The sequence below is a fragment of the Homarus americanus genome, unplaced genomic scaffold (assembly GCF_018991925.1).
Source record: "Homarus americanus isolate GMGI-L3 unplaced genomic scaffold, GMGI_Hamer_2.0 scaffold51859, whole genome shotgun sequence".
Lineage (NCBI taxonomy): Eukaryota > Metazoa > Arthropoda > Malacostraca > Decapoda > Nephropidae > Homarus > Homarus americanus.
This window is the reverse complement of record NW_024711292.1, coordinates 18,117,782-18,143,788: the sequence shown is the minus strand read 5'-3', so window position 1 is coordinate 18,143,788 and position 26,007 is coordinate 18,117,782. Positions and strand designations below refer to the sequence as shown.

General features: G+C 42.0%; 1 protein-coding gene across 1 annotated transcript; it reads left to right on the top strand.

Moving 5' to 3' along the window:
* Positions 1-1,679: 1,679 nt before the first annotated feature.
* LOC121854391 (innexin inx2-like) lies at positions 1,680-5,580 on the top strand. Its single transcript, XM_042349092.1, has 5 exons — positions 1,680-2,151; positions 3,175-3,416; positions 3,599-3,820; positions 4,477-4,652; positions 4,820-5,580. The coding sequence occupies exons 1-5, from the start codon at positions 1,783-1,785 to the stop codon at positions 4,894-4,896; spliced, it is 1,086 nt and encodes a 361-aa protein (XP_042205026.1). The 5' UTR covers positions 1,680-1,782; the 3' UTR covers positions 4,897-5,580.
* Positions 5,581-26,007: the final 20,427 nt, after the last annotated feature.

Here is a 26,007-nt window from a genome sequence, read left to right as displayed (position 1 = left end):
TCTAGAAAAACGTGTTGGCACTGTTACCTTTCCTGTTATATCCAACTGCGTACCGGACACACCTGAGAGGTCAGTGTCCGTAGGTCGAATTAAAAATGTTCGGTGAGGGGATCTTCGTTGAAGTTCTTGATAGGACGTTAACGAGATGACATTCGCACATGCACCCGTATTAATGTCCAGGGCCAGCTTAACTGACCCAACCCACGCCCGAACCGATAACACGTTAGGTTTGTTCAGTGCTGCTATTAAAGAAGATGCAACCGAAGTGTTGTCATACATCGGTAAAGGAGTACCTAGCCCACGTCGGCCTGAACCTGGCGTTGGTCTTCCCCCGATTTCTTATGAAAACGACGACGACGCGGCTTACGATGTTTGGTTACCTGTGATACGTCAATCCCTATCTCCTTTCATCGTGGGAGTATGGGCGGGAGACTCATGGTAAACACACCACATATCAGCTGTCTGGTCTGAATCAGACCTGGGATGAGCAGCTGCTGCGTAAGTCTTAGATGGGTCTTGCCTTGAGAAGTTGATTTATTCTTAGATTTAGCACCACGACGCTGGAGCTGGTAAACAAAAATCATCTGTATGCCCATTCTTCTTACAATGCATAGGCAGTAAGTAGCAGACAGCTACCAAACAGGGAGGTACTACCGCCTGGGAAGATATTGGAAACAATGTATTATCTAATGGTAGATCCTGCTGCCGTATGGAATCACGAAAATTGTGACCAAATCCCAGGTTGCTGATCTGCCTTTTTACCTCATTTACGCACAATTGTAGGGTCTCAATTGTTTCTCGTACTACTGACAACACAACATACATATAATGTTTCTCACTTTTTAATCTTTTTTAATTTCTTTATTATTATTATTATTATTATTATTATTATTATTATTATTATTATTATTATTATTATTAATTTATTATTTTATTTTAAAATTTATATTTTTTATTATAAATTTTATTTACTGTGAATTATTATTATTATTATTATTATTATTATTATTATTATTATTATTATTATTTGATTATCATTATCATTATTACATTTTCGCCCCCCAGGCCCCGATGTGGGTCAGTGACCTGTGCCCGGGTGGGCTAAACCCCGTAAAAAAAAAAACTATCAGGTATTGTATAAGTTGGCTCATAAGGGCGTCGTAGATGTGTAGGTGGTCACACTTGGAGGTGATATGGCATCCCCAATGGTTATGATGCGCCATCACAGTTCTTAACACATTTAATATCACTTACAACAGTGTTACTAATTAGTATTTAACATGAGAGAACTGTACACAAGTGGGCAGATTTAATTGGCAGATAGAAGGAGGAAATGGCGTAAAAGAATATGTGATCCCAGTTGTATATTATTCTTTATACATTATTGGAACCGGGAGTTCCCAAACAAGAGTACGGACGGTGGAGAGGGAAAGGGGGGGGGGGGGTGAAATCCCCGAGATATGTTGATAAACCTATAATTGTTCAGTGCTATTAATAAAATTTTACGGAAATGTCATCTTAAAGACAATGAAAAATGCTTGTTATAATTTATCACATTGATTTTCTTTATATACGCTTTTCTCATATATTTTAAATTAAAAACTAGTCAAATTTTGTATTCAGAAATGTTCTGGGAAGCGTTTCCTGTGTGTAGTGAAGGCACTTAACCCAGTGACCATCACGCACTACAACAGGAGTATCATTCCGCCGTCCGCCCGAGAAGGGTGACTGCTGACTCCAAATATTTTGTGCTAGTGTCTTAGTTAAACACAAACCGCCACCATGCATGATGTATTCTCCAGTATTCAGAATCTTATGAAAATAGATTCCATTCACATCGACAATAATATTTTCAGGCTTCACTACAAGGCAACGATGTTCATATTGGTGGCGTTTAGTTTATTGATAACACAGAGACAGTACTTTGGTGACCCCATCGACTGTCTGGTAGAGGGTGTAGACCAAAATATCATGGACACGTACTGCTGGATCCACTACACCCACACCATCCCTTCCTTGACGGGGGGCGTGACGGGCTTGGATGTGGCTCACCCGGGTGTCGCTTCTGATGCAATCCCCGGCCAAAAAGTGAAGCTTGAGGTTAAGCATCACAAGTATTATCAGTGGGTTGCACTCTTCTTATACTTACAGGTGAGTAATACATTGCAATTCTCATTTATTTATTTTTTTAAAGGTGACAAAAATAGATTGTGTTGGATTTACGGCAAAAGATTTATGGGAGGTCATTGAAAGTGGGTACCATTAAAGGAATTACGAACAGAGCACACTGTAGAGTAGACTAAGGCTTTCCATTGGTACACAAGGAGGGAGTGTGACTGACAATGCTCTCGATCATCTTCACCTCCCTAACTGCATAGTTAGATTTCCATTCACAGTTGGGTGAACTAGAGGTGGTCTGGGAGCGGACCAGCGACCCTTAGGCCGCCACATCCTTTATAGGAGGTCAATAGGTTAACTCTAATAAAACGTTTGGTGATTAGAATGGGATTTAATGACTATACCTAAAGAGGAAGTTGTTTTGACAGGCAAGAGAGAGAGAGAGAGAGAGAGAGAGAGAGATTTTACAATTCACTCAACACAAGTCTTTGCCAACGTTTATTACTTATTTGATATTTTAATGTTTGTGGACTGTTAATGTTGCTCGTTAGTTGTTATGTCCTTAAGTTAATATGTGAAGGCTGGCTTCTTCACAATTATAAATAAGTGTCCGGGAGAGACGTAAATGATTTTACTGTTTAGTGTATTGTCGAGGTTTGAAAAACGAGTGACAATTGATACCCTTAGCTAGGTTAACTTGATGCGAGAATGGGCACTGAGAATATGGGATTCGGTCAGAGATTACTTTATAAATGAGGTGAATCTGACGTGAACTGACTTGTGATGCCTAGGTCTAGTGTGAAGTAAAGCTAAACAAGACTGGTGACGATATAAAATGGGACTGACGAGGAGGACAGCTGGCCTGTTTTAGCGGGCTGGTTAGGGACTGTTGTGGGTCCGGTTAGGCCTAATGTGACACATGATGCAGCAGAGGTTTAAAACTAGTATGAATGGATGTATAATAGATAATTTTAAGTGAAAAAAGAAGGTATTTCTAAACCTTATTACGTATCTAAAATCTCAATAATTCGAAGATATCCCCATGACTTGTTTCAGGCCCTCATGTTCTACATTCCTCGGTACTTATGGAAGATGTGGGAAGGTGGTAAAGTGAAGATGTTGGTGACAGACCTCCATTCTCCAATCTTGGACGAAGACGCCAAGATGACCCGCAAGAAAATGTTGGTCAGCTACTTCCGTATTAACCTAAACAAGCAGAACCTGTACATGTTTAAATTCATATTTTGTGAAATTTTAAATTTTATCAACATCATCGGCCAGATCTACTTCACTGACAGGTATGTGTATGCTTGTGAAGCGAAAACTTGCACATATAAAAATAATTTTGCCTGAAAATGAAAGAATGGAAGTACAGTACATTTCAGTCACACGTTACTTTTCAAAGATCTGAATATTGAAGAAAATGAGCGGTACTAATGTTGCGATTATCATAGTTAGTCATAAATATTTAATATTCTAGGTTCCTGGGCTATGAATTCACGACATATGGTTCTCGCGTAGTTGACTTCAGTGAGCAGCAGTTAGGGTCGCGCCATGATCCCATGGACGAGGTGTTCCCCAAGGTGGCCAAGTGTACCTTCACTAAGTTTGGTGCTTCTGCCACTCGCGAGAAATTCGATGGCCTCTGTGTGCTTCCTCTTAATGTTGTCAGCGAAAAGATCTTCATTTTCCTCTGGTTCTGGTGAGTATGAAGCTATTTAAAGCTGACTTACTATGTTGATTTCTTTTTTCTTTTGTTTTGTACTTGTACAATAAAAATTAATGGTGATGTTAAGCTAAACAAGGATAATCGCCGATTAAGCTTTGAAAAGCAACTGACGTTTCTGCCGTATAGGGATAGCGTTTTTGTTTTTACTGCTACAACTTAATGAAAATTAATTCGTAATTGACATAATTTGCTCTGTTTCATTTAAGACGTCGTTTACTATCCTAAGATAGCCAATTTATACCAAAAGTAGGTTAGAGAAGTTTAGATTAGGTTAAGTTAGGTTCTGTATCAAAAACATGCATTTTGATTTTGATCATCTACAATTCTACATGATCGTGCATGGCTACTCAAAAAAAAAAGAAATCCACGAGAAGTTATCGTTAATCGGCAATTATTCCTATTTAGTGTAACAGTGATAAATTCTCAACAAATGAATGTATCCCGTATAATTTTTTTTTACGTTTATATATCTGTTAATAATGGCTTTTAAATCTTTATCATTATTTACACAAATATGCTGAAATAATTTACTCCTCAATTGAACTTGTAAAATAACTAACAAAATAAACCAACCGGAGAGTCAATTTTGTGGTGTATGTTTGGTGAGTCTGGTTATTGTGTGTTGTCAGGTTCATCATCGTGGCAGTGTTCTCAGCTGTGGGGCTGGTGTACCGCAGCATTACCTTCGTTCCGGCGGTGAGGCGGATACTGCTGAGGGTCAGGTCTCGCCTCTCTACAGGAGACACTGTAGAATATATTGCTGACAAGTGCGCGATTGGTGACTGGTTCTTCCTCTACCAGTTAGGTCAGTTTTCTCCTCGATCTTATTAAGCACTTTTGATAAGGTTGTATGAAAAGTTAAGTATTTAGGTATATTAATCTACACTTACATACTTTTATTTTTTTTACTATAAACACAGCACTCATGGATGTGTTAAGGCCGTTGTTAACTTGTTGTACTTTACTTTACAGCAAAGAACATGGATCCGTTGATCTACAAAGAGTTTATCAACGAACTGGCTTATGACCTTCAGGGGAAAAGCGCGTAAAACTTGGCATAGTGTAGTGAAGTTCCAGACAAAGTGTTTATCTCGTAAGTGCTGTGTTACATGTTTGAAACTTGTCTTATTTGTTACTGAAATAGAAAAGTCTTATACACGAAGTCAAATGTGGGATTAATCTTCTTTATACTACGCAATATGCAACTTATTCTGTGTTGTAAATATTATTTTTTTAAATAAAAAGCGATAGATATTCAAATTGCCACACACACACACACACACACACACACACACACACACACATATATATATATATATATATATATATATATATATATATATATATATATATATATATACTTTCAAACTAATATGCCAGTACAATGATCAATGGGTAAGAATTACAGGTTGTGAATAGTGTGCAATGTATAATGGATCATCGTACAATACGTCGACTATGCCACAATAATCTTACACTGTGTAGTCGTTTCATGAGTCTACTGTTAATAAAACAGGATCTGTGTTTCTTTAAATTACTCCTGAATTTGTGAATTATTTTTTTTTAGAGAGAGAGGTTACATTTATAAGTAAATTTTATTTTATAATGGGGTGTTCATTGCTCTATAAGTAAGAGGTATGTTGTATATGTGTATTTGTTATTACGGTAAAACATTCCATAATATAACTAAGGTGTATTCATGAACGCTAATAAAGCCACAACTATTATTTTAATATTGTTTCGCTTCCCCCTCAATACCCACAGCAGTTGTTAGGTTAGGATTTCACATCATGGACAACAAAATCTATCAAAGCGCCCAAAAGTAATAACAATGAGATATTGCTAAAATACTAGTGCGCTGGACAACGAAGAATCAGTGCCGGATTTAGACCTGTGGAGGCCCATGGGCAGCCTCTTTGTGGAGGCCCCCCTCATTATAACTACCCAAGAGGGTGGGGTGGCGAGTGAAGCGAGCCTAAACATCTGGGAGTTCCGGGGGGCACTGTAAGCCCCCCCCGGGAAAATTTTGAAATTTGAACACTTCTTTGGAGAAATTTGAAGCCATATGCAGTTATATTGAGGAAATTAGAACATTGAGAAATTTTTAATTAACTGTATATTTATTGATAGTGTACAAAGTTCCAACACATACACACACAAAAGTGAGACATGACTGGAGTCATTCATGTGGTTTCAAGTCGACCAGCCCTGATATAGCTACTACCGCACATGTCAAAAATTTTCAAGAGACTTCACAGAAAAGAATATATTATTAGTTATTACAGAAAGATGATTCTTTGCATTATTAATCAGATAGACCTTTACTCAAATAATGGTTCTGTCCAAGAATGCATGTATAGGCTTCTTTAAGTCCAAGGTCAGATAGCTTCAGAATAAGTATTAACTCAACTATAAATAAAATTGAAGTTTTGCATCCAATACTAAAACAAATAAACAATTTAATGAATTTGATAAAATTATAACAAAAGCATGAACATGTTAGAAAAAACAAGAATTTTAATAAAAATAACTACCATCGACCATGGATAATGGATATATTGAACACAAACATTGATCAATTGCAAAATAGAAAATAAACATTACCTTTATTTACAGACCAGGCACTTTACGTGACCTGGCAGCTGCAAAGTTTTTGGAAATGACAACTGAAAAGATCATTCATTACTGAGCGGCGACGACTTCACTTAACAAGCACACATGACAATTTTCTCTCTCATTTTACATCTGCCAGACATGTTTATGTCTACTCGTGGGAAGTTCACGAATCATGGGCGACGCAAGTCTCCTCTTTAACCGACAGACACATGACAACCGATGTGCAGATGCTGCACGACCCAACCCCCTCCGACCGACTGTCAACAAACACAGCGCCCTGTTGGCATTCGTAATGGAAGTGATAATGAAAGAAATATTTTATTTGTTTTTTTTTAATCTCAATTTCGTTATTCCATGTAGTTAATTTTTAATCAATATATATTTGTGGAATTCTAAATATATTATTAGCAACACAAACAATAGCATTCATTAAAAATATAGGAAAACCAGATATTCATGAATTTCAAGAAGTAGCTAGCCTAATTTCTATCACGCTTCTTGCTGAACATAGTTTTACGTTATGGAATAGATAAACATAAATTTTAAAGAATGAAAATAAAAATAATCCAAATGAATAAACAAATAAATGAAATATTATAATATGTGGAGGCCCCTGGGCAGCTGCCCACTTTGCCCACTCCTGAATCTGGCCCTGCGAAGAATCAATAAATATTGCGATAAGACGAAGATGGTCGATTAGAAGGTGTACAGTCACAATCCAAAGTATTGACACCCCTGGGTGGGTGTTCGAGGCCAGTGTATTACTGTACCAGCAAGTAAGCTTGCAGCTGGCCTACTTGGCCTTGAGTATTACAGCTAAAGTTTATATAAAACAAACAATGATGATTTGTTGTATAAAAATACTTTGTCTGGATATGTGAATAACTACTTGCTAAGTCCAACCTGTCAAGAGAGCTGTAGGCATGTCTCAATTTGTTAAACATTTTCTTAAACAGAAGAAATTTTGTTGTCAAACACTGCAAAATAAAATTAGCGTTATACGATTATGGGGTAGCAAGTCAACGACCATGGTCGTATAACCATTCTATATCATCAACCGCCACCCCAAGAGGAAGAGTTCTCAGAATCGCACATTTTGCTGACCACTGACACTTAGGACACAGATCGTGGTTCGCGAATTCAATACGCCATTGGATTCTTTAAACAAAGTGGATCGGAGTAATTTTTACAAGGTAAATAATTTTGAAGTCTTTTTTTTTTATTCTCCAATGACAGTTGAAAATTAAGAGAACTCGAGATAATTGGAAATCATATATCAATGACGAGGTCGGTAGTAGGCTATACACAGTAGCCAGCCAGGGAAATGCTTCCACCATGCTTTGGAAGGGCTTAAGACAGGGCTATTCAACTTCTTTAGAATGAGGGCCATGTTTTGAAATTGAAATCGACTTCCTATTTCTGATCTAAGCACTTACACAAACATAGAAGCAACAATAAACAGCTTAAATTATCTTTGAACAGAATTTATACATTTAAATATACATAACGATGCAATTGACAACAATAAATGCAGAAATTAACACATTGTGGATAGGCCATACTCAGCAAGTCACTGAAATACATCTATTCTCATATTTTTCTGTCTTTGATTATGTATGTGTGACAAGTACCGTTTATCATCTAATAGGCTACATATCTGTAAGCCTTTGGTATATTTCTCTTCTAATGGGAAAAATTACACTTCTTGGATCTTAGGAGAGTAGCAAAGTTTGACTCTTAAGTAGTTAGAGCGATGCGTAGACAATGATGGAGATGCTGACTGTTTGTGTTCCCCCATGCTGACTGTTTGTGTTCCCTCATGCTGACTGTTTGTGTTCCCCCATGCTGACTGTTTGTGTTCCCCCATGCTGACTGTTTGTTGTCCCCCATGCTGACTGTTTGTGTTCCCCCATGCTGACTGTTTGTGTTCCCTCATGCTGACTGTTTGTGTTCCCCCATGCTGACTGTTTGTGTTCCCCCATGCTGACTGTTTGTGTTCCCCCATGCTGATTGTTTGTTTCGATGGCATTCATATGCGAGGATGAACACCCACACGTATATGTTGAGCCAAATATTAGGATAAACAGTGGAAGTCTCCTGGCTGATTTCCTTAGTCCAGAATTTTACACATTCCACAGACTGCATTGACTGTCGCAGGTCATCTGATGATTGGATGTCAACATGTGGTGATTGGATGTCAACAAGTTCGACTTGTATGAACTGGGACAACGAGAGGGTTAATATTTTCTTTATGATTGCTCAGAATCAAACACAGGGTCAACTAAAAGTGACCCAAGGGCCGGATTTGGCCCGCGAGTCGCCAGTTGCATAGTCGTGGCTTCAGGGATGCCTGGATCCTTCCTCCTCCGTGTTACGAGTGTCGGCTTTTACTTTCTACCTCACTTAGGCCGGGTCACCTGGCTTGCCTTCCTTCTTTCTTCCAATCATCATGTACAGTTGCCTGTAGGAGTAATGTTCCACACTTTTGTGGCGATTTCCTACATGTGGCACCGGAGCTCTGATGAATGAGACGAGTTTTCAACAATAATTACGAAGGAGATTAATTTGTAACTAACTGGTGTTACAGCTGTATGCGCTGCCAGTACGACTCGCACACACCTCGTGACGTGCCTTTGTGCCACAGGGAGGGAGGAGGGGGTGTGCCATTGATCCTAGGGAATTTGGAATCGCGCACACCAGGGTGTTGGCAGTAACAGGTGGAATTGGCTTCAAAGGCTGAGGGACAATGCCTGACAACGTCACCTCAGCCGGCTCCTCGCGTAATCTAATGTCCATGGCTCACTATCACAGCGCAGAGCCTGGCAAGGCCTATAGAAGAGGAAGTCAACCCACGCGCGGGTGGGCAAGGCTTTGCTAAAGTCATCAGGTAGACTCCCACACTCCTTCCCCTACCTTTCACCCCTTATAAACAGATGTTTCATGGTTATTCCCTTTATGTTAGTGGCGAGGAGAACCATTGCAGACTGGATTGGCTCGGGGGCCCACCCAAGACCCTGCACGTCCATGGCTTATCGGACTCTGAAGGTAACTATCAGCCTCCTACCCGAAGGTGTTACAAGTGTCAACACTGAGGCCATGTGGCCCGAGTATGCCCCTCCCCCTACCAAGTCGTGGTGTGGTCTCTGCTCACGACAATATGCAATACAGACTTGCAGAGATACAGTTGATCAAGGGGGAACCATTCAACAGAGGTGTATAAACTGCAAAACAAATGGAGTTCCTGTATGGCACCCTGGCTGTCCTAGAGCTCCTACACCCCTCTCGGTGTCCAGACCCGCCACCCAGGCAGGTCTCAAGAATCACTCCTGCTGTAAAGAAATCCCCAATGGCCAACCCGTGGCCCATCCTCCCCACTAAAGGTCCTGGATCATCACCAGCAGTCAACGCAACACAGACGTACTGACACAATAGGTAGCTGCCAACACACCCCGTGAACACGCACATAATGAAGAAATCAATGATTTGTAAAAATAAATTAAAAACGCAAAGCTCAATTTGCAGCTCAAACTAATACGATAAAGAGCCTCTGCGTTGCTTTACAGAAACAGAACACCACCAACATAGAGCAGCAGCAGCAATGGCAACTCAAGATCTACCAGGAACTCCTGTCCACACAGAGTAAAACAGTGATACTGGTAACAGTTTTACTGATGCCTTTATGGACATAAGTCAGTGATGACGATACAGCCTGATGTTTTTCGTCCCATACCACTAACCAGCTGCCTGTGTAAACCCTTTAGGAGGATGGTTCTTAGCAGACTCTTACATAGAATCAGAGAACACATGTCCCCTAACATAAATGTCTTCACTCATGGTAAAGGTGTACATAATTGCATCACTACACTTTTAACTGTACATGGTGACGAAAGATACAAGATACACCAAATTTCTTGTTCTAAAAGCTGCATTTGATATTGCCAATAGGCAACTTATATTGTACGAACTAGACAAAATCTATATAGGAGGTCGGATGTTACACTAGATAAGTGGTTACCTCACTAACAGAAGAGCTGCTGCACTATTTCAAGGTTACAAAAGTGAAGTTAAAGATATGCTACTTGGCACCTTCCAAGGTGGAGAACTTAGTCCCACTTTGTTCAATGTTATTATGTATTATTATATTGAATATCAGACAGCCCCAGAAATATCAGCTATGCTGATAATATTCTTATACATACTAAAACTTACCGTGAAATGCAAACCACCCTGGACTATGTACACGCAGCCTGCGAGAACCTCGGTCTTATTGTCTACACTGAGAAAACTAAGGTGTTCAACAAACAACCTAGTAACAGCAAACGCGGCCCCGCCAAGTTCAAGATAGGAAACAACACTATTGACCGTCTCTTCTTTTAAACATCTTGGTGTTTCCATCCCTTGTACCTTACCTGCCACACAGCAGCTAACCCGCCAATGTACCGACAGACTGAAACCTCTTAGAAGTGTAGCGGGTACAGCCCACATTATGGTGGTAATATTAGAATTGTTAAAACAATGCAGTTAGTGCTATACAATATCCGATAGATTAACACGCACCAGCCGAGATCCATCGTGGTGGGAAAGGTATTGACAAACTCGAAAAAATGCAAAATAAAGCCCTCCGAATTGTCCTAGGATGCCCCATGAGCACTAAAGTACTTAATATGAGGAAGAACTAAGTATACTCAGTGTTAAAGATAGAATAATTGAAGTCCACGTTAAGATAGCCCTGAGGCTTTTGCGTGGTGATCCTGATAACATTGCTTCCTTAAAATTGCTAGAATGTATGAACCATGGGACTGGTGAATCTAAATGGATCCATACTAAAGCTACACATATGAAGATGTTTGGACTAGCTAGACCATCTGTACAAAGTCGAGACACAGGAGCACTTCCTTCTACCCTGGCGGACAGTTCCCTTCGATATCACTCTACAAATATATCCGCCTTAAAGATTAATTATACAAATTATTTATCTCCAACACCCTGCCAAAGTTAGAGCTCTTGAACAGACTGATGATAATATCACACCAACCATCTACACTGATGGATCACTTAACACCGCCTGTGGGAGGGCTGGAAGCGCTATCGTTGTAACTCAACCTAACAGTAATACAATTGAGAAAGGAGTTAGAATTAACAACTGGGCATCCACTGCAAAATGAATTAGTTGCCATACTCACAGTCATTAAATTTATTGAAACCACTGTCACTGACAGTCTCATAATCACCGATTCTTTATCCTGCCTACTTCCCCTTGACACCCTCAACTTAAGTTGTCACGTGCTTGTCTCTGAAGCCAGACACAAATATGCGTACCTTGTTGACCGGGGTGTCATGATCAAACTGTTGTGAATCCCCTCTCACATAGGCCTCATAAAACACGAGAGAGTTGATGCCCTCGCCAAACTCGCGTCTAACAAAGACACTGTTGAATACAATCTAGGTCTGTCAAAAATAACACTTAAAACTGTAATTAGGAAGGAACTTACTGATGAATTTGAGGAAAGCAGACAAGTGCAAACAGACACTAGTCAATCCATTGTTCACCAAGATGAGATGCATCAAGTGAAACATGTATATGGAGCAAGTAACACAACCACTAGATTACAAGATGTTGTAACCGCTAGGCTAAAGGTTAGGATATAAGTACCTCTGGCAGTATGTTTTCCAGCAGATATGAACAAAACTAAATGTAAAGTGTGTGTGGTCAACATATGGCCACACATTCGAACACTACGTCCAAGCACATTGTATGTGAAATGGCACAACACAATCTCTAAATACAAGATAGCCGACATATCAAGATTGTATCAACTTTTTTTGCACTCCGTAGTTATATCTTTTCCCATTTCTCCTGTAGATCCACGATGTCTTGAATAAAGACGAAAGCTAAGGTGGTCCAGTGTTTCCAGTGTGGTCTTATCGAGATCATTTCCCATGTATGGAACCAAACACACACCTTGTGCTTGAATACCTCTCACGCAAATGTGAGTAACAAAGTGTGCGACCAGACATATTGCCTCACACTCCTGTACACATGCAGTTGCGAATAAGTTACCTTTATGTACAGAACTAAACAAAGAATTTATTTGTTATTCTCTGTAACATCCACTGCCATAATATCCTGACCACGGGGGTTAGTTATACAGACCCCTTATGAAATCTACTCTGTAATCCTTTTGCGCTACCGCTCACAGGAAGCGCAAACATAAAATTTTATGGTTCCAGATATTGCACTGTGTTATCCCAGTAACTCATAGAAAAAATAATAGAGTGTCTAATCTCGCATATAACTTTAGCTAAGGACACAATTCAGTGCAGGGGAGAATATTCAGTAGTAGGAGAAGGAAGGTTAAAAGGAAAACAATCTATTTCAATATTTTGTTACGGAAACTGAGCAATCAAGGAGGCAAATGTCTCAAGTTACTTTACTTTAATGTTTACGTTTATTTTAATCTCAAAATTTAAGTAATTTCTTTACCTGTGTGGGTCTAGGGGCTTTTTGGTTGAAATAATTTAGTCATTATACCTTTTAACTCATGCCAAATTACGTAACAAGTGACAATCTGTTTATGTTGTAAACTTTACAAGGGACTTTTTACTGAAGGATTAGTTATACAGCATTAGTGGGTTTAATTGAAATAGTAGATACCACCCTCATGGTTGACAGGACAGTACCCAACACAGTATAAGTAATAGGACAGGAAAAATATGCAAGTGATTTTTAAATATAATACACTTATCCTAAACAAACACAAAAAACATATATACAAGGGTGAAAATTAATGTACTCAGCAGTACTAATACACGTTATACTAGATGGCCAGTAGATTCCCCGTGTACAGGTTAGTGCTGGAACAGTGGATCATTGCACGACAGAGAAACAGGGAGAGATAAGTAGCCGCTTGTGGTGTTGAAAGCTGAACTGACTGGCCCTGGGTGCCCAGAAGAGACATCACCTGGCCCTCAAAAGCCGACAAGGTTTTCCGCCAATCAGGAACCAACTTCTGTCTCTTTGTTTACTTCGTTGCCTTGTTGATAACGAGTAGTTTGGGTGGTTGTGGAGTAAGCCGTGCAGGTAGAGGTGAATGTGTGGTGTATATACAGGTAAGTGTGACCCTTCTATGTTACAATTTAAATAAGTGCATCTAGCGATAGGTAAAGTATAACTATATGTACAGTTACCTACAGGAGGAGTGGGAAGAAGAGGAGAGGGAGTGGGGAGAAAAGGAGAGGAAGTATGGGAGAAGAGGAGAGGGAGAGGGGAGAAGGAGAAAGGCCCTGAAAACTCATTGCCAAAGGCTGACAGAATTTCCAATTCATTACACAACACTACCAGGGCGCAGAGATTTATTTGATTTTGAAATTATTTTCAGAATCGCTAGTGCTAAATGTATTGCAAACTTAAGAAAAATATATACAATTTATATTCATTAGTTAAAAAAATATTTCTACAATGGACTGCATATTCTGTCAACCTCTGGCCACCCTTTTCAGTGCCACCGAGCAGATCCAATCATTAGCAGTACTTTTTCTTCATCTTTAGGAAATGTATGGAAGTGTATATTTCCCTCTCGTCTGAACAAAGAATTACACCGAAACACCGTACAATTAGATGGCATTATATGACAGAGAACACCAGTTTTCACAGGTCTCTCGACCTGTCTATTCGATTATTTTTTAATTTTTGCGGGATTAGCCCACCAGACACAGGTCAATGTGTGAAATGGCACAACACTTCATCTCTAATGGCAAGATAGCCGACATATTAAGATTGTATCCACTGTTTTGCACTTAGTAACTATATCAGTTCTCATGTACAGAACCAAATACGCAATGTGCTTGAATACCTCCCACGTAAATGTGAATCACAAAGTGTGAGGCCAGACATACTGCCTCACACGCCTGTACTCACGCATTTGTGAATAAGTTACCCTTTATGTATAGAACTAAACAAATTATGTAAATGAAATACTGTGTAACATTCAGTGCCATAATATCCTGACAACGGGGGTTAATTATTATGACCCTTTGTAAACCCTACTCTGTAATCCTTTTGCGCTACCGCTCACAGGATGAGTGTGGGGTGCACAATAAAGTAGCCGCTGCAAGCGGCAAAATCAAAATCAATGACCCAGATCAGGGCCTGGAGGCGAAAATATAATAATAATAATAATAATAATAATAATAATAATAATAATAATAATAATAATAATGTAATAATAATAATAAATAAAAATTAGAATAAATATTAAATAAAAATATATAATAATAATAATAATAATAATAATAATAATAATAATAATAATAAAAATAATAATAATAATAATAATAATAATAATAATAATAATAATAATAATAATAATAATAATAATAATAATAATAAAATCAATAATGAGAAACAATATACACTTTTTTTATACAGTATGTATTTTGTGCTGTCAAAGTAAGAGAAACAATGGAAACCCTGCAATTGTGTGTAAATGAGGCAGAAAGTCAAGTCAGCAACCTGGGACTTGGTCACAATTTTCATGATGCCCATATGGCGGAAGGGTCTACCATTAGACAACACATTATGCTTCCAATATCTTCCCAGGCGGTAGTACCTCCCTGTTTGATAGCATTTTGGGTCAGGTGGGGATGATCTCCTCTTCTAAAGACTTTGGAGCCTGGGGCTAGTACGTTGTAGTGGAATTTTCCACTACAACTGCGTAACAGCCCACCACCAAGCGTATCCGCATTCCAATGTGCCGCCTGCCCTAGCAACCAGGCGAGAGCTGTCCCCAGATGTTACCGTATCTTAGCAACGAAACTATTCACCGGCTACTTCTCGGGTTTTCCCACCATGACTCATAGCGGCTGCTGCGGGGTATATAAGCTCTGTCTCTCCCTTGAGATTCATTCTGACCATATTTCTTGAACAAGCAACATCTCCTCCAGCAAGCTCCACGCTGTTAACAATTCATTCAACCAGGAGGCCAGCAACAGGCAACACCTTCTCTAACGAAGCTCCTGCACATCTACCTCCTTCAACACGATACTCCCGAACGTCTTCTACTGAGCTGCTCCCCACCACACGGCATCTCCAGCACCAGACTGTCTATCATATAACTTATATATATATATATTATACAAGAAAACCACATTAGAGTTTCCTTCCATCCTGAGTGCTAGACAACTTTAATATCTCGATACCCCTACAATGGTGACTCCCGGAGATAAGCATTCACACGGGATGGAGGACGAACGGATCTCTCTGCCGATTTTCAACCACAACGTCGAGGACTGGCTCGACCATGTGGAAGCAGCCCTCGCCGGTTCACGAGCTACCGACGGACAAAAGTATTGCGCCCTGCTTTGTGCCTTACCCACGGAAGTGGCCACGCGGGTCTCACAAACCATTTCCAACCCTCCAGATCACAACAAATTCGCTACCCTGCGGGCTGCCTTGAAGACGTGTTATCAACAGACCAGCCCCAATCTCCTGCAAGATCTATCCTCTACCTCCCTCGGGAACTCAACCCCGGGACGTCTATGGGAGGAGATGTGTCGGCTGAACTCCCGTCACACGGACAGACTCCCCGACTCTATCCTGCGCCAGCTTCACGCACAAAAACTACCCACAGAAGTACGCAACATCCTGTCCGCAGTAGATTACTCTACGACACCGGAACTATATGCAACCGCGGCAGATAGAATTTTTAACGAATGCGCTGCTGCACCCCTTGCCGCCACGGTCACAACAGTACCTACCATCGAACTTGTAAGCCGGGTCAACACCCCTCAGCCGAGCAATACCTCACAAGACATCAAGGACCTGTTGCAAATTTTGAACCGCAGGATGGACACCATTGAGCAGTTCTGCTCCTCCATACCCGCTGCTGCGCCGGTTCCTGACTCACACACTACGCCCTACAAGTTCCGACACACAGCAGCCTACCCCCAGCACAACAAATTTACCCTCTGCTGGTATCACCAGACTTTCGGCCGCTATGCTCGAAACTGTGAGCCCTATTGCACCTATTCGGGAAACGGCAACACCGGAGGCTGGTAGACGCCTCGGCCTCCGTCCCTCCAGGCGTCTCATTACTGCGCGTCACCGACCGCACCTCCGGCAAGACGTTCCTCATTGACACCGGTTCATCTGTCAGCCTCATCCCTCCCTCACTACGAGACAAGTCAAAGCAACCCTCGTATGACCTGTTCGCTGCCAACGGTACCTCCATCGCCTCCTACGGCGTACGCACCCTCGCCTTAGACCTCGGTCTGCCCAAGGCTCTGCGTTGGTTATTCGTGATAGCAGACGTGTCTCAACCCATCCTTGGTTTCGACTTCCTCACCTTCCACAAGCTCGGCGTCAAACCAAGTCATCTATGCCTCATTCATGAGCCTACAGCACGCAAGATCCAGGGTTCTCGTGCCAGACACACGGACGCTATCACCTGTCTTGCGCCTTCCAACGAGTTCTCCTCCCTGCTCGACGAATTCAAGGAGCTTTTCTCACCCCGAGTCTCCCTACCCCCACCACCTACGTCGGGAATTTTCCACCACATCGAAACCAAAGGACCACCAGTCTTTTCACGCCCTCGCCGCCTGCGCCCTGAGCTCCTGTACACAGCAAAAGCAGAATTCAACAAACTACTGCAAGACGGCATCATTCGCCCTTCAAGGAGTCCCTGGGCATCGCCTCTTCACATGGTTCCTAAGCGAACACCCGGCGAGTGGAGGGTGTGTGGCGACTACAGAGCCCTGAATCTCGTCACCAAACCTGACAGGTACCCTATTCCGCATGTCCAGGACTTTCACCACAAACTTCATGGCAAGACTATCTTCTCGAAGATCGACTTGGAGCGTGCCTTCCACCAGATCCCAGTAGCGCCGGCAGATACCCAGAAGACAGCCATCACCACTCCGTTCGGACTCTTCGAGTACACTTTCATGAGTTTTGGCTTACGCAATGCAGCACAGACTTTCCAGAGGTTCATGGACCATATGCTTCGCGACCTCGATTTTGTCACCGTCTACATTGACGACATCCTCGTCGCATCTTCGACGCCTGCCGAGCACCACCACCACCTACAACTCCTTCTCCAACGCCTGCAGAACAACAACATGAAAGTTCATCCTGCTAATTGCGTCTTTGGAACCTCGGCCATCGATTTCCTCGGTCACAGAGTCTCGCCCAGTGGCATACAACCCCTACCACAGAAAATAACCGCGATTAGGGAGTTCCCCAAACCTGAAACGGCGAAGAAACTCCGGGAGTTCCTGGGTTTAGTCAACTACTACCACCACTTCATTGACAAAGCTGCCACCGTCCTAGCCCCCCTACACGACCTTCTCAAGGGACGCCCAAAGAAGTCTCACAAGTCTCTCATGTGGACTCAAGAGGCTACTACGGCATTCACCACTATCAAACAGCACATCACACGCCTCACCCTCCTGGCCCACCCCGCACCTAACGCCCGGACCACTCTCACAACAGACGCTTCTTCTACTGCAGTGGGCGCCGTCTTACAGCAGGAGATCAACGGAACTTTCATGCCCGTTGCTTTCTTCTCACAACGGCTTCAACCACCACACCTCAAGTACAGCGCTTTTGATCGAGAACTCCTGGCCATATACTTGGCTGTCAGACATTTCCAACACTTCCTCGAGGCCCGTCAGTTCACCATCTTCACTGATCACAAGCCCCTCGTCCACGCCTTCGCTTCAGCTTCCCAGTCACATACACCTCGTGTCCTGCGCCACTTGGCTTACATCTCGGAGTTCTCCAGCGACGTCCAACACATTAAAGGCAGCCACAACGAGATCGCCGACGCCCTCTCTCGTTGTATATCCACCATTCTTCCCTCATCTCCACCCATTGATTATGGGCAGCTAGCCGCGGCTCAAGAGAAAGACGAAGACCTGGCAGCATACAAGACATCCCCCTCAGGCCTCATACTCCAAGAACTCCCTGTTCCTGGCACAAAGATAAAATTGTGGTGCGACGTATCCTGTGGACAGCCTAGACCGTTCGTGCCTCACGTCCACCGCCGCGCTGTTTTCGACCGCATCCATGGTCTCAGCCACCCGGGTGTGCGGGCCTCCCAGCGCCTCCTCACGCAACGTGTCGTCTGGCCCGGCATCAAGTCTGATACTAAGAAATGGGCTGCCCAGTGCCTGGCCTGCCAGTCCTCCAAAATACATCGTCACATACGGGCCCCCTTACAAGCTTTTCCTATTCCCAAAGGCCGTTTTCAAGTAGTTCACCTCGACATCGTGGGACCTCTACCATCATCCTACGGTAGCACCTACATCTTCACCTGCATCGACCGTTTCACCAGGTGGACAGAAGCAATTCCCATGCCCAACGCTACAGCAGAGACTACTGTCCGCGCCTTCATGTCCGGTTGGGTTTCCCGTTTTGGCCCCCCAGCAACCGTAATCACTGACCGAGGAGTACAGTTTGAGTCACAACTCTGGCAGCACCTCCTACAGTTCCTCGGCACGTCTAGACAACGCACTACAGCATACCACCCTCAAGCCAACGGCATGGTAGAACGTTTTCACCGGCAGCTGAAGGACGCACTCAAGGCACAGCACGACCCTTACAGCTGGACTGATGCGCTTCCCTTAGTGCTCCTCGGCATCCGTGCGTCACACAAGGAGGATATGGATTGTAGCCCAGCAGATCTGACACTAGGCGAGCCCCTTCGGCTACCCGGGGATTTCTCACTCCCTCCTGATCCCAACCAAACCACTCCAGCCTTTCGTCACGACTTACTCCAAAAGCTACGACAAGCAGTTTCTGCATTCAGAGCTACTGCTCCACGCCAGCCTACTCGGCGCCCTGAACACATCCCTCCTGCACTACTCACAGCCGAGTATGTTTTCGTCAGGCATGATGCTCACCGCAACCCACTACAACGCCCCTACGATGGACCCTTCCAGGTGGTTACCCGTTCTGCAAAGTTCCTGACAATTATCCGGAATGGCAGACATGACACCGTCAGCATAGACAGAGTCAAACCGGCCGCCTTACCCGTCGGGCCCCCAGCCCAGCAGCACCATCAACAAACTACGCCTGCACCAGTCCACCCGCAGTTACCACCGGCAGCAACACCACACCCACGACATTTCTGGGCACCCTCTTTTCACCCTCATGTACAACCATTGCTTGTACAACCTCCTCTAATCCCAAACCCTCTTTCTCCTCCTAATTCTCCCACAGGTTTTGTGTCACTGGACGGAGTTGTTACACGTAGCGGTCGAGTCGTACATACACCTGCCCGGTATGTGTTATGTGTGGGACACAACCCGGACAACATCCAGCATCCCGCCGCGCCTGGAGGGGAGGGGGAGTATTGTAGTGGAATTTTCCACTACAACTGCGTAACAGCCCACCACCAAGCGTATCCGCATTCCAATGTGCCGCCTGCCCTAGCAACCAGGCGAGAGCTGTCCCCAGATGTTACCGTATCTTAGCAACGAAACTATTCACCGGCTACTTCTCGGGTTTTCCCACCATGACTCATAGCGGCTGCTGCGGGGTATATAAGCTCTGTCTCTCCCTTGAGATTCATTCTGACCATATTTCTTGAACAAGCAACATCTCCTCCAGCAAGCTCCACGCTGTTAACAATTCATTCAACCAGGAGGCCAGCAACAGGCAACACCTTCTCTAACGAAGCTCCTGCACATCTACCTCCTTCAACACGATACTCCCGAACGTCTTCTACTGAGCTGCTCCCCACCACACGGCATCTCCAGCACCAGACTGTCTATCATATAACTTATATATATATATATTATACAAGAAAACCACATTAGAGTTTCCTTCCATCCTGAGTGCTAGACAACTTTAATATCTCGATACCCCTACAACGTATTAAATAACAAGAAAATTCCGTATCGAAAACCCACTCCTTTATCGACTCGGAGAGAGGGTATGGGCATCGCTGCACTCTGGACAAGGTGAGGAGTCAGAGGATGGGCATCAGTGTATGTAATCTCACCAAAATTTTTTCGAACGCTATAAGCAGTATGCAATCTGAAAAATGAACGAAGAATCTGAAACCATTTCGAGATGACAAGCCTCATTCCGCTCATTCTCACATCCATCGTGCCCAGGTGTTGGAGAAGGTTTTGTTGAAATTGAAATTGAAATATTTTATTGACAATAAAAAAAACTATTACATCAAAAGGACAGGGTAGTATTGTCATGGGTTGCGTTAGGCTTACCCACGCAACCAACTCCAAAGTTTGTTTTACCAGAGATAAGACGCCCGGCGAGGCATAACTGGGACATGTATTTTTCAATTAGTGTATGTTAGCCAGCCTTTAGGGGGGGTGGGCAGTGGAACAGTGTTGTACTGTTCATCGCTTCACACCCAAAAACCTCATTTTGAGTAGTATCCCCTGAGCCATGGGTTAGTTAAGACGTCGTCTCCATCCTCTCCCTCCTGAAAGGGGGCGGGACACCACACCACACAGAGTCCTCCACCGCCACTCCGTCCTGTGAACCGTCGTCGACACGAGACTAAGCGTGTTAACCTAGGTTGTTATCCCCGTGGAAATATCACGTGTGGATGCCTGGTTGCGACAAGAGCAATCCAGGCTGGCCTATCAAACCTACAGTAAATGGTTAATTAATTCACGCTTACAGAGTTCTCCTGCACGACACCCGTCTACCGTGACCGTGATCGACACGAGACTAAGTGTGTTAACCTAGGTTTGTTATCCCCATGGAAATATCACGTGTGGAAGCCTGGTTGCGACAAAAGCAATCCAGGCTGGTCTATTGCACCTAATGGTTAATTCAAGTCACGCTTACCAGTTCTACTTGCCGCAACAACCGTCCACAGTGACTGTCAGTGACGCGAGACTATGTGTGGTAACCCAAGAGTACCTTTTTGTTGTTATGGCCGTGGGAAGAAGTTCTTGTGATGAAGCCTGGTTGCAACAAAAGCAATCCAGGCTGGCAGTAAATGTATCACTTGAAGAATTAAGGCTCTGTTAAGTCACACCACAGTAGGGTAATCACATGTGTCCCCAAGTTGGAAATTCCCTGTTTTAGAAGATTAATTTTATTACAGCGTGAACGTGAGTAAATCATATATCCATGCAAATTGTAAATCATTGTATGGAAGCTTGACAAATAAATGTAAGTGCAATTATCTGCCCGTATCTGTGATCCTATCTTATTATTACTAAAGGTAATGACTGATTGGTTATGACATAGTATAACCAATAACTTAGATGGATGTTGAAAATTAAATGAATTCATTAAATCATCATTTATCAAGTATAAATCATGGAATGTCGAGTGGTGGAGTGAACTTCTACGTAGATATGCCATAATCTCCTGTAAGTAATCAGTGTGAAGGTATCGGACTCTACGGTAAGAAATAAGAAATATGACATATTATTATCTTTATATAATATAATTTACTCATACTTACCACCGATCCACCCCAAAACCATGACAAGTATACTACCCCTACCCTCACCTTTGCCATCCCCTTCTGGGCTTACAAAATGTTATAAATGTTATAACAATACAATAATTAATTTTACATCAATGAAATAGTTAATTTTGACATGAACACTGTACCTACTACATTAAAAGAACAGACAATATAATCTTATGCAAAGTTAAATGTCATAATCAAGGAGCAAAATTTGTATACATTGCAAGAATTATTTAAAAATTGTCATTATTAATTACCCAACAAAATTGTTTCTTTAAAGTAGTGATCTCACTGCTCCTGTTTGGCTGGATTTTTTTCACATCCTAATACATAATGTTGTAGTGTATGTTCATCTCTAAGATGACACAGTTGACAAGGTTGACCCGCCCCTCCACTGATCTGCCAGTAATATTTTTACCTCAATCTTAGTCTCACTATAACAGTGTTAACAGATGGTAAGTTAGTCCCGTAAGTTACACTGGTGTTTTGTAAAACATACAAATAGTGCTGAAAACTCTCGCTACTTATGGCAATCACTTCTCTTCTTGCTTTTTCCCATTCCTCTCTTTTTCTTTTCATTTCCCTCTTTATCGTTCTAATACTTACAATGCTAACAATATCTATATACATCTTTTTCTGCAGCTTTTTGGCCAATTTGCCAGCCATTTCATTTACATAAATCCCCACATGTGATGGAATCCATACAAACTGCACAGTACATTCCATTTCTTACATTACTAGGACCAGTCGTTTACAGATATTAACAATATGAAAGTTACATGTATTTTTACTCTGCAAAGCTTCTAATGCACTTTTACTATCAACAAAATTTTATGTTTTTTTACATTTCTCTATAATAACCTGAAGTCCTTCACAAATTGCATGGAGTTAAACCAGCGTGGATGAGCTGCACAGTCAATAACTGAACGTATAGTACTGATATAAACTATCCTTAAAATAGGAATACCTGCGCCATTTCCCTTCCATGCCAAAGCTCTTAAAGGTCCTAAACGCCCTTTACATGCATTCTCCTGGTATTGCATCTCACTTACTTTACTGTTGTAACATCACCATTTGTATTATATAAATATTTACCCAAATGTATAATACCAAACTATTCACTAAGTTATTCAACAATGACTAAGTGGTTATTCACTAAGTTTTTCAACCATGACTCAGTAGTGTACATGTCATGCATTGCTGAGGTGACATTTTCTTCGGGGAGCAAGCAAGGGCAGGCTGAGGTCAGCGCATGTCAGCAGCAACATATCTCACGCGTTTCCTCTTTGAGGCCTGTTCGTTCTCTCTCCCTGGGTCAGTGACAGGAGACTCATATCACTTGTTACCCAGTGATCACCTCACTTAAGTGTTCTCCTATAAGTGCACTAAGACACTTTTCTTAGCAGAGAAGGTACAATATACTCTCAACTGAACTCAGTACCTGTGAAACTATATTTTTCTACAATAAAGCAAAACCAACAAAGTGTTTACTTCAGCCCTGCCACTTATCAATTCAAGAACTAATATATATATATATATATATATATATATATATATATATATATATATATATATATATATATATATATATATATATATATATATATATATATATATATATATATATATATATATATATATATATATATATATATATATGTAATATTCAGAAATTTCAAATGCCCCGCCATTAGCGATACTGAGCGTTCAAGGTCGTCTGAGGGAAGAGAGCGCTCCCCGCCATAGCGAGAGGTTGTGGAACTAGGCCTAAGTGATATTAAATGTAATTTGCCGAATTAATAATGATGCGATTCATGAAGTTAAGGGACTATTATTGAATTTGAAATTATTATAGATCGTTTATCAGTCTGAATAATGTTACGGGTGTCCCAAGGAGTTATTAGTTAGGCGGAAAATATGTCACGTAGGCCTAAGCTAACGCCTTGAGAGGAGACGCGACGCTGGCTGGTCCTCAGTCACGGGGAGCATTCAGACAAACAAGACCTCCCTGCGCGTCCGTCACAGAAATAGTCACGTGGCCTAGTCACCTGTGCTGCGCTATTGCAGTATAACAAGTAAGTCTCATTCGATCTCAGACAGGGTTAGATAGGGCAGTGGTAAAGTAAACTAGAGCTAACAGTGAGTTCATTTCAGGGTTTCCGTCAGAACCCACTTGACCAGAGTTGACCGGAGTTTGACTGCGAGAGATTGACTGCCGTTTGAGACTGCCGTTGATGATTGAGGGTGGCGATTGTCGCCATTGGACCGATCAGTGTAGGCCTGTCACTGTTTAGCGGGGTATCAAAGGATCTCTTGAGGGAATCTAGCCGTCTGGGTGCCCAGCTGACGACGGGACGATCGTTGGGTCAGCAGCTCTCCTCTACCTCGGCTCACAACACCACATGTCTCGAGCAGCTTAGTGAAACCCTCTTGCTAACGGGAAGCTAAAGCTTCTCTCAACTGTACAAGGTCTGATTGGCTCACTCCCTTCCGCTTTATGGACGCACTGGGAGTACACTGAGGCTATCTGAGTAAATTAATGGTCACACACTGAGACCATGAGTCTAGGACTCTAGGAGATACCTAGAGGAACATTTTATCTCCCTTATTACGGGTGTATGTTGAGTTGGGTGGAGCATGGTTCACGAGTATTGGTGGACCCAGTAACATATTAATAATAGTGAATATATTTGGGGATAGTTAATACCATTTCTCAGTTACTGATATTATCTTGACGTGTGTAGTTTAATATTTCTTAAATAATTTTGATAGTATTGCTTTTTGAATGTTTGTGTCATTAAGTGGAACCAGAGTGATACTGTGAGTTGATTCTTTTAATGCATCTAATTTTTCTTCATAATTCTGATCTCAGGTATAACCTTTGTTCCCCAGAGTAGTGGTTAAGTTAGGTTAGGAAGTGTGCATCTGTTGGGGTGATATAATTTTGTTGAGTGCCCTTAAGGCCTATTCATTGTAGGGTATTTAATTTTTTATTTTTTATTACCATTTCCTCAGTGACTGATATTATTTTGTTGAAAGCCCTTAAGGCCTATTCATTGTAGAGTATTTAATTTCTTATTTTTTATTACCATTTCCTCAGTGACTGATATTATTTTGTTGAAAGTCCTTAAGGCCTATTCATTGTAGAGTATTTAATTTCTTATTTTTTATTACCATTCCCTCAGTGACTGATATTATTTTGTTGAAAGCCCTTAAGGCCTATTCATGGTAGAGTATTTAATTTCTTATTTTTAATACCATTTCCTAAGTGACTGATATTATTTTGTGAAAGCCCTTAAGGCCTGTTTCATGTGTGCAAGCAACATTTCTTAATACTTCAAATTTATTGTTGCCTGAGTTTCTAATAATTTCTATATCATGTATAACTTTTATTCCCCAGAGTAGTGTTTTAAGTTCAAGTTAAGAGGTGCGCATATTGGTGTACCATTATTTGATTCTGTTTGTAGTGTTGGAGGGAATATAAGTGTCTAAATTTTACAGTGTGTCTCATTCATCCCAGTCACAGACGCTATCCTTCCACGGGTCATGGACAATTCATTTTGTTTAGTAGATTTAAGTGTTCTTGTGCTGGTTCGGGATTTTTCTCAAAGGGGCGCTTCCACTGCCATTACCATCTAATAATCTTTAATAAACCCCAAGTCAAGTGAGAAAATAAAGTCCAGTAAATTCCGACCGGTTACAAATGGTAGCAGAGCGTGGTTATTTTTATTTCGTGACTGATAGTTCTGTGGTTGGGATAATGAGCGTAATCATGGAGTGGATGGAAACGGTAGAGAGTGTGACCCCAACTCTACTCATGCTCGCCGTGGGAATGGGTTTGTTGTGGTTGACGGTGCGGGGTTACTCGGAGAAAAGGAGAGACAGCCCGGGGTTGGTACAGTTGAGAGAAGAGTTCATGGAACGTATTGGGTAGCTAGAGGGGAAAATCCGGGGAGAGTACCAGGAACGATTGGAACAGTTAGAAGGGAAGATCAATGCGGAATGTCAGGCATGGGCGAACGAAATCAGGGGGGAGTATGGAGTATATGTACAACAGTTAAGGGGGGAGCACCACACACAATTGCA